The sequence below is a fragment of the Phyllobates terribilis genome, unplaced genomic scaffold, assembly GCF_046119375.1.
Source record: "Phyllobates terribilis strain yellow unplaced genomic scaffold, ASM4611937v1 Scaffold_1__5_contigs__length_1240528914, whole genome shotgun sequence".
In the NCBI taxonomy this organism is placed as follows: Eukaryota; Metazoa; Chordata; class Amphibia; order Anura; family Dendrobatidae; genus Phyllobates; species Phyllobates terribilis.
The window spans coordinates 1,122,483,786-1,122,495,877 of NW_027362761.1; the positions used below are offsets into that span (position 1 = coordinate 1,122,483,786).

Here is a 12,092-nt window from a genome sequence, read left to right on the forward strand (position 1 = left end):
TTTTTTTTTTAATTACTTCATGAATTTCCTGAAGTAATTAAAAAAAAATTGCCGTGGGGCTTCGCACTATATTTGTGTCCAGCCAGGTACAGCAGGCAGGAACGGGCTGCCCCCAACTACCAGCTGCCTATTTGTACCTGGTTGGACACAACAATATAGGGAAGCCCTTTTTTTCTTAATTATTTCATGAATTTCATGAAATAATTAAAATAAAAAAAAATACGTGGAGCTTCGCCCTATTTTTATGTCCAGCCAGGTACAACCAGGCAGCTGGGGGATGGAATCTGCAGCGCAGGGAGGCCCAAGCTTTCTGCCCCCCCCCCCCTCCCCGCTGCAAATTGCAATCTGCAGCCACCCCCGGAAAATGGCGTGTTCATAGAAGCGCCATCTTCTGGCGCTGTACCCAACTCATTCAGGGCCCTGGTGCAATGGCTCACTGGGTAATAAAGGGGTTAGGGCCAGCTTGGTATTATCAGCTGGCCCTAAGCCCGAAATTCATGGGGTCACGCCAATATTAGACATGACCGCCATGAATTTCTAGTAAAGTATTTAAAAAAAAACACAACACCCAGAATAAAGTCCTTTAATTGAAATAAACACACAATTCTTTATTGTTCTAAATTAAACCATACTTACCGTCACGCCCATTCCAGCTGAAGCCAACGATCTCCTGAAATAAAAGAAAAATAATAAAGCAACCTCATCCTTACCTTTCCATGGTTCCCAGGACAGCTTCAGCTCTGCTACATCGAGATGACAGGCTGGACCGCAGCAGAAAGCTGCCATCCAGCCTGTCATCCCGCAGACACTGAGAAGCGCAGGCATGCTTGCGCTCCTCAGTGTCAGGCTGTGACGGCCAAAACATCGCTCATTCCTTTCTGAGCACTGCCGTGCACCCAAACCGTAGTTCTCACCCCCCCTCCCTCCATATGGGGTATCATTTTACTCAGGAGAAATTGCACAATAAATTTTATGTTCCATTTTCTTGTGTTATCCTTGTGAAAATAAAAAAATTGGGGCTAAAAAAAAACATTTTTGTAGGAAAAATTCGATTATTTTTTTTTATATATATATTCACGGCTCTACATTATTACGACAGAATTCTGTCATCACTTGGAAATGTTGCAAAAATGTTGCGACTTTTGGCAATTTCACTCCCATTTCACATAACGGGGTCACGATGTCCTATCTTGTCTAATTTGTGAAAGGCTGTGGTGTTCCCGATGCCAGAAATCTTACTCCAGTCGCTCTCTCTTAATGAATCGGTAGCGTCTGACTCCTTCTCGCCGGTCTTAATTGTGGGATTCGTAGATCAGGGGCCTCCCTTGTTCAAAGGGGAACTTATCTAGGCTGTACTCCTTCCTTCCTTCCTTTTTTTTTTTTTTATTTCCGGAGTGAAAAATATTCAACAAATGGGATATTTCTTTGTTTTGTGCTTATCCAAAGTGGGCAGAGTTTAGCAGGAGGGTGGGCCACAGAATTACTGGAGAAATTGGCGTAAGTCATAGCGCAGATGTCCGCCTGTCTACAGCTTGTGTGATTTCGTTTTTCTGCCTCTCGGACAAGACGTGCCAAATGTAACAAAAATGTATGAAACCCCAGTTTTGGTAAATTCTCTCCTGCATTTGTAGCACGCCGGGTCACACAGGGTCTGATCTCCACCGTGCGGCTACATCACAGGAGGCATAACCCCCATCATTGTTTACATGATGGCTCTTGTACAGTTGGGCGTAGGGAGTGTCGGCATTGTAGCCGCTGTATTGTGTGCTGTCGCTGTCAGGCCGCAGGGCTCCGTGTCCAGGATACATTATTTCCATACAGATATGTACACTTCTCCTGTATAATGTAATTGCACCCGGCCGTGACCATTCTTCTGTCTCCTCTGGCCGTGGATCATGATGGGGGCAGTATTGTGTAAATGCATAAAGATCGCAGCTCGGCTTCTTTGCTTTTAATTGGAAATATGATCTTAAAAAGGCGAAAACGAATATATTTGATCTGTTCTGACGAATGGAGGATTTCTCTGTGCAGATCTGTATAATAACGTACAGTATAAGGACATCTGTACTGGGACATCGGATCTACAGGAGCGTTCACCACGTCCTATTTACTGCTTCCTCTCTCTGGGAAGGTTTTCTACAAGATTTTGGAGGAGTCTGTGGAAATTTTTTCCCATTCAGCCAGATAAACATTTGTGAGATTTTGGAGGAGATCTCTGCTCTTTTGGAGCTGAGGGCCTAGGCTGACCCCGGGAAGAAAAAGAAGCTGCATCATGTTCGCACCTTACAGTTGGCACAATCTGCCGCGATCGGGCAGCTGATGTTCTCCTGGCACGGTTAGACCCAGACTTGGCCATCAGACCTGTAGATTAGAGTAGTGTGATTTATCACTGCACAGAATACATCTGCTCCAGAGTCCAGTGGTGGCGGCTTTACACCACTCAATCCAACCCTTGGCATTGTGCTTGGTGATGTAAGGCTGCATGCTGCTGCTTGGCCAAGGAAACCAATGACCTGTTAATGCTTTCGTGGCTGAGTTGCTGCAGTTCCTTCTACTTCTCTATAATCCTACTGACAGGTGATTGTGGAATATTTAGGAGGAAGAAATGTCATGTACTGACTTGTTACAGCGGTGGCTCCTATTACAGGACCGCACTGGTATCAGTGAGCTCTGCACCACCAGCCATTCTGTCACGTTAGTAAAGATGATAAAGGAAGAAGGCATGGGTGTTTGTGCTCCAGGGCCCGGGTGTTATAGCACGGATGTTGTACGCCGGGGGGGCACGGCCACGGATGTTGTACGCCGGGGGGGGACGGCCACGGATGTTGTACGCCGGGGGGGGGGGGGACGGCCACGGATGTTGTACGCCGGGGGGGGGGGGGACGGCCACGGATGTTGTACGCCGGGGGGGCACGGCCACGGATGTTGTACGCCGGGGGGGGGGGGCAAGGCCACGGATGTTGTACGCCGGGGGGGCACGGCCACGGATGTTGTACGCCGGGGGGGGGGGGCAAGGCCACGGATGTTGTACGCCGGGGGGGGGGGCACGGCCACGGATGTTGTACGCCGGGGGGGGCAAGGCCACGGATGTTGTACGCCGGGGGGGGGGGGCACGGCCACGGATGTTGTACGCCGGGGGGGGGGGGGGCGGCCAAGGATGTTGTACGCCGGGGGGGCATGGCCACGGATGTTGTACGCCGGGGGGGGGGGGCCACGGATGTTGTACGCCGGGGGGGGGGGCACGGCCACGGATGTTGTACGCCGGGGGGGGGGCGGCCACGGATGTTGTACGCCGGGGGGGGGGCACGGCCACGGATGTTGTACGCCGGGGGGGGGGGGGGCGGCCAAGGATGTTGTACGCCGGGGGGGCATGGCCACGGATGTTGTACGCCGGGGGGGGCGCGGCCACGGATGTTGTACGCGGGGGGGGGGGCACGGCCACGGATGTTGTACGCCGGGGGGGGGGCGGCCACGGATGTTGTACGCTGGGGGGGGGCGCGGCCACGGATGTTGTACGCCGGGGGGGCGCGGCCACGGATGTTGTACGCTGGGGGGGGGCACGGCCACGGATGTTGTACGCTGGGGGGGGGCACGGCCACGGATGTTGTACGCCGGGGGGGGGGGGGCGGCCACGGATGTTGTACGCTGGGGGGGGGGGGGCACGGTCACGGATGTTGTACGCTGGGGCGAGTGTCCCAGTACTTTGTCTATCGTGCCTTTTAGTAATGACTGCTGCAATATCATTGGATTTACCATAAATCACAAAGGACAAAACAAGGATATGAGGTTTCAAATGTAAAAGTTCTTTGTTTTGGAAGAAATCTGTCTTTGTATTGCATCTTACAACTAGGACCAGCCTGGAGTATCAGAATGGAGCCCACCATAGCTGTAGGAAAAAAAAGACCTCGACCGCACATCCAGTGATCTATTCATCTACTGCAGATTAGCAACAATTATAGAACTGGTCGGACCCTTTTGCAGGGCCGTCTATGATGTTCTCGCCTTTTTCTCTGAGACCATGAGGAAGGTGAATTTTTTTTTTTCCGATCTATTCACTTGGTGTTGGTGCTGTATGGCGACCATTATTGCTATGTCTGAGGGGTGGTGTGGCCCCGAGACATTGGCAATGTGCCAGGCGGCGTGGGTGCTGTAGGGCACCTTGCTCGGTCCCCCTCCCACGTGGTACTATGCCTAACAGGTCAGGCGCCCTCTCCGAGGTCCGCAGTGATGTGGCGGTGGGCTAGTACAGTCTGATCAGTATAACTAAGAACCTTGAGTTTCTCTTAGCAGCAGTAAATCAGTGTATAATATTTGATTGTTGTATTTACTACAGCTATGGTGTCTGATAATGGGTGTACAGCCACTAGACTGCTTGCATAATGCTGTCACCCCCCCAGGATGTAGCCCGATGACAGATCTGGGTAACAAGGTGTGTGACAGATAATGTGTCTCCTCAATATTCTGATTTCTTCTCTTTCTTTGTCCTTCCAGAATCCTGAATAGTAATAAGATCACTGAGCTGAAGAACGCTTCCTTCGAGGGGCTGAGCTTCCTGGAGAGGCTGTAAGTATTCCCTTCTGTTACGGTCCCAGTGGTAGACCGCCACACGTGACCGATCGCTCATTACAAGATCTCACTGACACTGCTGCATCCTTGTATAGTGCTTTAGTGTGAATGACGTTTAATTCCAGGATTGGGTACACATGACTGCATCTCATCCACACACAGCGCCACTTCTGACTATAGGTCATGTTAGGTATTGCAGTTCAGCTAAATTAAAGTGAGTCTGAGCTTCTTTACCACACGAAACCTGTGGACTGCTATTCTTAAGAAGAAAGCAGCCATGTTTTTTGTATTTTTGGACCCCCCCCCCCCTTCTGTAGGGATTATCCAAACCCATTAAGAGAAACAAAGAAATTCCAGCTCCCACACTCCAATGGAATAAAAGTCTTTTATTAAATAATCAGAAAAGGGACGGAAAGAAATACACCAGTACAAAAAATGCAACCCGTTTTGGATCACATGCTATGAAGAAGGATAAGTGATCCGAAACGCGTTGCATTTTTAGTACTGGTGTCTTTCCTTCTGTCCTTGGATTATTTAATGAAAGACGACTTTTACGCCATTGGACCTCGGGAGCTGGAATTTCTTCAGTTCTCTTGATTGCCACACACAGAGACCGTATGATCTGTGAGTCTGGGGGTGAGTTTGTTGGATTTTCTCCATACTCTATCCAAACCCATTAGGTTTTGGTATGAAAGAAATGATAATTTATTAACGTAACGTAACGTAACGTGAAACACAACACGTCTCTGGTCCCCCCAAAAAATGCAATTAAAACATCCATTGGTACCAATAAAAGCTACAACCCAAGAAGCAAGCCTTCACACAGCTGCATGAGCGGAACATGTAAAAAGTTGTTTGCCTTCCCAAAAAATTACAATACAATGCATTTTTTTTTTCTTTGCAAAGTTCAGAATTGTACGTAATTGTACTGACCTGTAAAAATGTTTCTGCTAGGTAATTTTTACCACGTAATGAACACTGTAAAAACAATGGCAGAATGACGAGTTTTTTTTTTTTTCACCATATCACTGACTTAGAGTCTTATTTTTCTATTTTCTAGTACATTGTTTGATAGAGTAGATGGTGGCATTCAAAACTACAACTCTCCCCACAAAATAACAAGCCATCTTACGGCTATGTTGATGGAACAATTAAAAAAAAAAAATAGTAATGGCGCATAGAAGAAGGGGAGAAAAAAACAACAAAAGCGCAAAAATGAAAAGTGAAAACGGACGTCAGCACAGCACATGAGCGTCGCTCTGCGTACATTGTTCATTCTTTATATTAATGTGCTTTATATGAAGTGTTGTGGGAATGTGACTCACATGATTGAGTGGCCGCTGCCGGTGAACCCTGCGTGCTGCGGGGAGCGGGAGGCTGTGGCTTTTCATGTATTTTACTCTGCAGGAAATTGACTCTCGAGGGGACAAGTCCGAGAACGCGCCTTACGTTTTACAAGACTCGTTGCTTTTTCTATTCTGTTCCCATGGGTCGGATACTGATGTACCACCTGCACAGTTTTCCTGGCCTGCCTCATTTACTTTATTAGGACTTCAGGAGATACAAACAATTGGAAGTCCCGTTTTTATGCTGGGGGAAACACTGACGTCTCCCTGCAGATATATTCCCGCAGAACGGGACTTCGTGGCACTGGGCTCTGCTGATGACATGGCCTCTGCATTCTGGCGGGATGCCTCCTTTTTCTCTACCAGCCTCCTTTTTCTCTACCAGCCTCCTTTCTGTGCTTCTCACATTCAAGCATGTGACCCATCCTAATTCTATGAATTGGAGGAAGTGTCCATCTAATTTATTACAGAAATGACGGCGTATTGGGCGATCCTATAGCCTGAGCACAATGCACGTGTAACGGGAGCATCGCAGTGCGCACATATAACCGTAGTGCATACCTCTATCTTATGAAGTGATAGAGGTGCTGAGGCCGGGGCCCGGCTTATTGCTGTATCCTCTTCTTTGCTTTCCCATCATACCATTCCTAGCTCCCTGCATGGCTAATAGTGGTGGCACGGATGTGTAGGGGACGCCATTCTTCACTTACACCACCGCACCTTCGTTCTCAGCATTAGTGGGACGTCCAGACCCTACTGGTCATATCAAAGCCAAATACAATCACTTTTCAATATGATAACGCTGTAAGGCTATGTTCACATGTTGCTGTTTTGCATCGTTTTGTTTTTTTTCTGCAGGCAAAACCTGATCTCTTGGCATTAAAAAAGCAGGTTTTGATGAGTTTTTGCTGTGTTTTTTTACTGCAGTTTTGTCAGGGTTTATATGTCTCTTGTGTATGCTGATAAAGCGTGAAAAATTAACCTGATTTGGCACCAAAAACGCAGCAAAACCTGATACCTGTTTTTTGCTTCCTTTTTGCACTTACCATTTGCTTTCTATGGGTGAAAAACGCTGAAAGAAGTGACATGCTGCATATTGCTAAAACAGTCAGGAAAAAAAATCAAGGTGTGTGCATGAGATTTCTGAAATCTTATAGACTTAGCTGGTGCTGTAAAATGCAGCTGAAGATTTGCATTAAAAAATGCAGCAAAAAAAACCCTGTAAAAAAAAAAAAAAAAAACCCACGTGTGAACATAGCCAACGTGTCCAATGATATTAGGCTATGTAAGAGATGTTCTCATTCACTGTCAGAAAACAGAGATCCTGTCTTATAGCTTGTTGCTTGGATGTGCAAAATCTTTCAGGTTATTGTGATTCTGAAAAAATGAAAGCACTATTGACTTCAATGGGAGTATGTTAAAAGGATGTACACCTTTTTTTTTTTTTTTTTTTTTTTTGTCCACTACATTTGTATTGATGACTTTTCCTAAGGATAGGTGTTCAATATGAGAGTATTAGGGATGTAAACCGTACACGGAGCAGAACAGCGCAGCTCTGTACAGCGTGTAGTGCGGATCAGTCCCTATAGAAAAGATCAGGAGCAGAACAGCGCAGCTCTGTACAGCGTGTAGTGCACATCAGTCCCTATAGAGAGAACAGGAGCAGAACAGCGCAGCTCTGTACAGTGTGTAGTGCAGATCAGTCCCTATAGAGAGAACAGGAGCAAAACAGCGCAGCTCTGCACAGCGTGTAGTGCACATCAGTCCCTATAGAAAAGATCAGGAGCAGAACAGCGCAGCTCTGTACAGCGTGTAGTGCACATCAGTCCCTATAGAGAGAACAGGAGCAGAACAGCGCAGCTCTGTACAGCGTGTAGTGCAGATCAGTCCCTATAGAGAGAACAGGAGCAGAACAGCGCAGCTCTGTACAGCGTGTAGTGCAGATCAGTCCCTATAGAAGAGAACAGGAGCAGAACAGCGCAGCTCTGTACAGCGTGTAGTGCACATCAGTCCCTATAGAGAGAACAGGAGCAGAACAGCGCAGCTCTGTACAGCGTGTAGTGCACATCAGTCCCTATAGAAGAGAACAGAAGCAGAACAGCGCAGCTCTGTACAGCGTGTAGTGCAGATCAGTCCCTATAGAAGAGAACAGGAGCAGAACAGCGCAGCTCTGTACAGCGTGTAGTGCAGATCAGTCCCTATAGAAGAGAACAGGAGCAGAACAGCGCAGCTCTGTACAGCGTGTAGTGCAGATCAGTCCCTATAGAAGAGAACAGGAGCAGAACAGCACAGCTCTGTACAGCGTGTAGTGCAGATCAGTCCCTATAGAAGAGAACAGGAGCAGAACGGCGCAGCTCTGTACAGCGTGTAGTGCAGATCAGTCCCTATAGAAGAGAACAGGAGCAGAACAGCGCAGCTCTGTACAGCGTGTAGTGCACATCAGTCCCTATAGAGAGAACAGGAGCAGAACAGCGCAGCTCTACAGCGTGTAGTGCAGATCAGTCCCTATAGAAGAGAACAGGAGCAGAACAGCGCAGCTCTGTACAGCGTGTAGTGCAGATCAGTCCCTATAGAAGAGAACAGGAGCAGAACAGCGCAGCTCTGTACAGCGTGTAGTGCAGATCAGTCCCTATAGAAGAGAACAGGAGCAGAACAGCGCAGCTCTGTACAGCGTGTAGTGCAGATCAGTCCCTATAGAAGAGAACAGGAGCAGAACAGCGCAGCTCTGTACAGCGTGTAGTGCAGATCAGTCCCTATAGAAGAGAACAGGAGCAGAACGGCGCAGCTCTGTACAGCGTGTAGTGCAGATCAGTCCCTATAGAAGAGAACAGGAGCAGAACAGCGCAGCTCTGTACAGCGTGTAGTGCAGATCAGTCCCTATAGAAGAGAACAGGAGCAGAACAGCGCAGCTCTGTACAGCGTGTAGTGCAGATCAGTCCCTATAGAAGAGAACAGGAGCAGAACAGCGCAGCTCTGTACAGCGTGTAGTGCAGATCAGTCCCTATAGAAGAGAACAGGAGCAGAACAGCGCAGCTCTCTACAGCTTGTAGTGCACATCAGTCCCTATAGAGAGAACATGAGCAGAACGGCGCAGCTCTGTACAGTGTGTAGTGCAGATCAGTCCCTATAGAGAGAACAGGAGCAGAACGGCGCAGCTCTGTACAGTGTGTAGTGCAGATCAGTCCCTATAGAGAGAACAGGAGCAGAACAGCGCAGCCCTGTACAGTGTGTAGTGCAGATCAGTCCCTATAGAGAGAACAGGAGCAGAACAGCGCAACTCTGTACAGCGTGTAGTGCAGATCAGTCCCTATAGAAGAGAACAGAAGCAGAACAGCGCAGCTCTGTACAGCTTGTAGTGCACATCAGTCCCTATAGAGAGAACAGGAGCAGAACGGCGCAGCTCTGTACAGTGTGTAGTGCAGATCAGTCCCTATAGAGAGAACAGGAGCAGAACAACGCAGCTCTGTACAGCGTGTAGTGCAGATCAGTCCCTATAGAAGAGAACAGGAGCAGAACAGCGCAGCTCTGTACAGCGTGTAGTGCAGATCAGTCCCTATAGAGAGAACAGGAGCAGAACAGCGCAGCTCTGTACAGCGTGTAGTGCAGATCAGTCCCTATAGAAGAGAACAGGAGCAGAACAGCGCAGCTCTGTACAGCGTGTAGTGCAGATCAGTCCCTATAGAAGAGAACAGGAGCAGAACAGCGCAACTCTGTACAGCGTGTAGTGCAGATCAGTCCCTATAGAAGAGAACAGGAGCAGAACAGCACAGCTCTGTACAGCGTGTAGTGCAGATCAGTCCCTATAGAAGAGTACAGGAGCAGAACAGCGCAGCTCTGTACAGCGTGTAGTGCAGATCAGTCCCTATAGAAGAGAACAGGAGCAGAACAACGCAGCTCTGTACAGCGTGTAGTGCACATCAGTCCCTATAGAAGAGAACAGGAGCAGAACAGCGCAGCTCTGTACAGCGTGTAGTGCAGATCAGTCCCTATAGAGAGAACAGGAGCAGAACAGCGCAGCTCTGTACAGCGTGTAGTGCAGATCAGTCCCTATAGAAGAGAACAGGAGCAGAACAGCGCAGCTCTGTACAGCGTGTAGTGCACATCAGTCCCTATAGGAGAGAACAGGAGCAGAACAGCGCAGCTCTGTACAGCGTGTAGTGCAGATCAGTCCCTATAGAGAGAACAGGAGCAGAACAGCGCAGCTCTGTACAGCGTGTAGTGCAGATCAGTCCCTATAGAGAGAACAGGAGCAGAACAGCGCAGCTCTGTACAGCGTGTAGTGCAGATCAGTCCCTATAGAAGAGAACAGGAACAGAACAGCGCAGCTCTGTACAGCGTGTAGTGCAGATCAGTCCCTATAGAGAGAACAGGAGCAGAACAGCGCAGCTCTGTACAGCGTGTAGTGCAGATCAGTCCCTATAGGAGAGAACAGGAGCAGAACAGCGCAGCTCTGTACAGCGTGTAGTGCAGATCAGTCCCTATAGAAGAGAACAGGAGCAGAACAGCGCAGCTCTGTACAGCGTGTAGTGCAGATCAGTCCCTATAGAAGAGAACAGGAGCAGAACAGCGCAGCTCTGTACAGCGTGTAGTGCAGATCAGTCCCTATAGAAGAGAACAGGAGCAGAACAGCGCAGCTCTGTATAGCGTGTAGTGCAGATCAGTCCCTATAGAAGAGAACAGGAGCAGAACAGCGCAGCTCTGTACAGCGTGTAGTGCAGATCAGTCCCTATAGAAGAGAACAGGAGCAGAACAGCGCAGCTCTGTACAGCGTGTAGTGCAGATCAGTCCCTATAGAGAGAACAGGAGCAGAACAGCGCAGCTCTGTACAGCGTGTAGTGCAGATCAGTCCCTATAGAAGAGAACAGGAGCAGAACAGCGCAGCTCTGTACAGCGTGTAGTGCAGATCAGTCCCTATAGAAGAGAACAGGAGCAGAACAGCGCAGCTCTGTACAGCGTGTAGTGCGGATCAGTCCCTATAGAGAGAACAGGAGCAGAACAGCGCAGCTCTGTACAGCGTGTAGTGCAGATCAGTCCCTATAGAGAGAACAGGAGCAGAACAGCTCAGCTCTGTACAGCGTGTAGTGCACATCAGTCCCTATAGAGAGAACAGGAGCAGAACAGCGCAGCTCTGTACAGTGTGTAGTGCAGATCAGTCCCTATAGAGAGAACAGGAGCAGAACAGCGCAGCTCTGTACAGTGTGTAGTGCAGATCAGTCCCTATAGAAGAGAACAGGAGCAGAACAGCGCAGCTCTGTACAGCGTGTAGTGCACATCAGTCCCTATAGAGAGAACAGGAGCAGAACAGCGCAGCTCTGTACAGTGTGTAGTGCAGATCAGTCCCTATAGAAGAGAACAGCACCCGCCGGCGGTCACCGCCCAGTGTATGGAGCTGCTCCGCTCAGTACGCTGTGTGCATCCGGAGTGGTGTACAGGCTTGTGCCCATGATATGCCGACCACTTCTGCCCCTCTCAGGATCCAGACCCCCCACACACACACACCCATCAGCACTACTAACCCGGCGCTAGAACATATCAAAGAAAGCTATTCCTCTATAGACAGCTCAGTGCAGAGATCATAGAAGGGGGTACAGACCCTCTATTCTTGCTTCCAATGTTTTACTGATTGGACTCCACAATCAGTAAGAGTCTGTTTACACTGTGCGATTCACAGTGTTAACATACTGGCAGTATATTTGCCGGTCGGTGGGTCGTTGAATAGGCAGTGCTGCACATAGGCTGGAATAGTTGTGCGAGTAGACAACGTGCTGCCGAGAACCATGTTTTTTTTTCTGCAGCCCAAAAAATAATTTCACAAGATGAACGAGCATTTTGCTTGTTTGTGTGGTGATCATCAGCCTGTTTAGACTGCAATATTATTGTGAAAAGAGTGTTCCTAGGAACGATAATGGTGCTGTGTAATTGCAGCTGAAAGGGGTTATCCTATCTCAATATGTAGTAGGTGTAGTAATAATAATATTAGCAAATACCTCTAATTAAAAATGGAGTATAGTTCTTCTGATTCACTATGTCTCTTTCCTTGTGTGCAGGGCATTGCAGGATGTTAGATATCCATGGATCCTACCACTGCTATAGTGACAGTTAGATAGCTAGTTGCTAGCGGTTGTAACCATGGATACCTAAGGTCATGCAATGCCCTGCACCTGAGGAAAGAGACATAGC

The 12,092-nt window shown here is 48.6% G+C and overlaps 1 protein-coding gene across 1 annotated transcript in view; it reads left to right on the forward strand.

The window, feature by feature from the left end:
• The window catches only part of ADGRA3 (adhesion G protein-coupled receptor A3), a 76,178-nt gene that overhangs the window by 20,889 nt on the left and 43,197 nt on the right, over nt 1-12,092 (forward strand). The window contains exon 2 of the mRNA XM_073646808.1: nt 4,492-4,563. Within this exon, the coding sequence (XP_073502909.1) occupies nt 4,492-4,563 (72 nt within the window). The remainder of the gene's footprint in view (nt 1-4,491; nt 4,564-12,092) is intronic.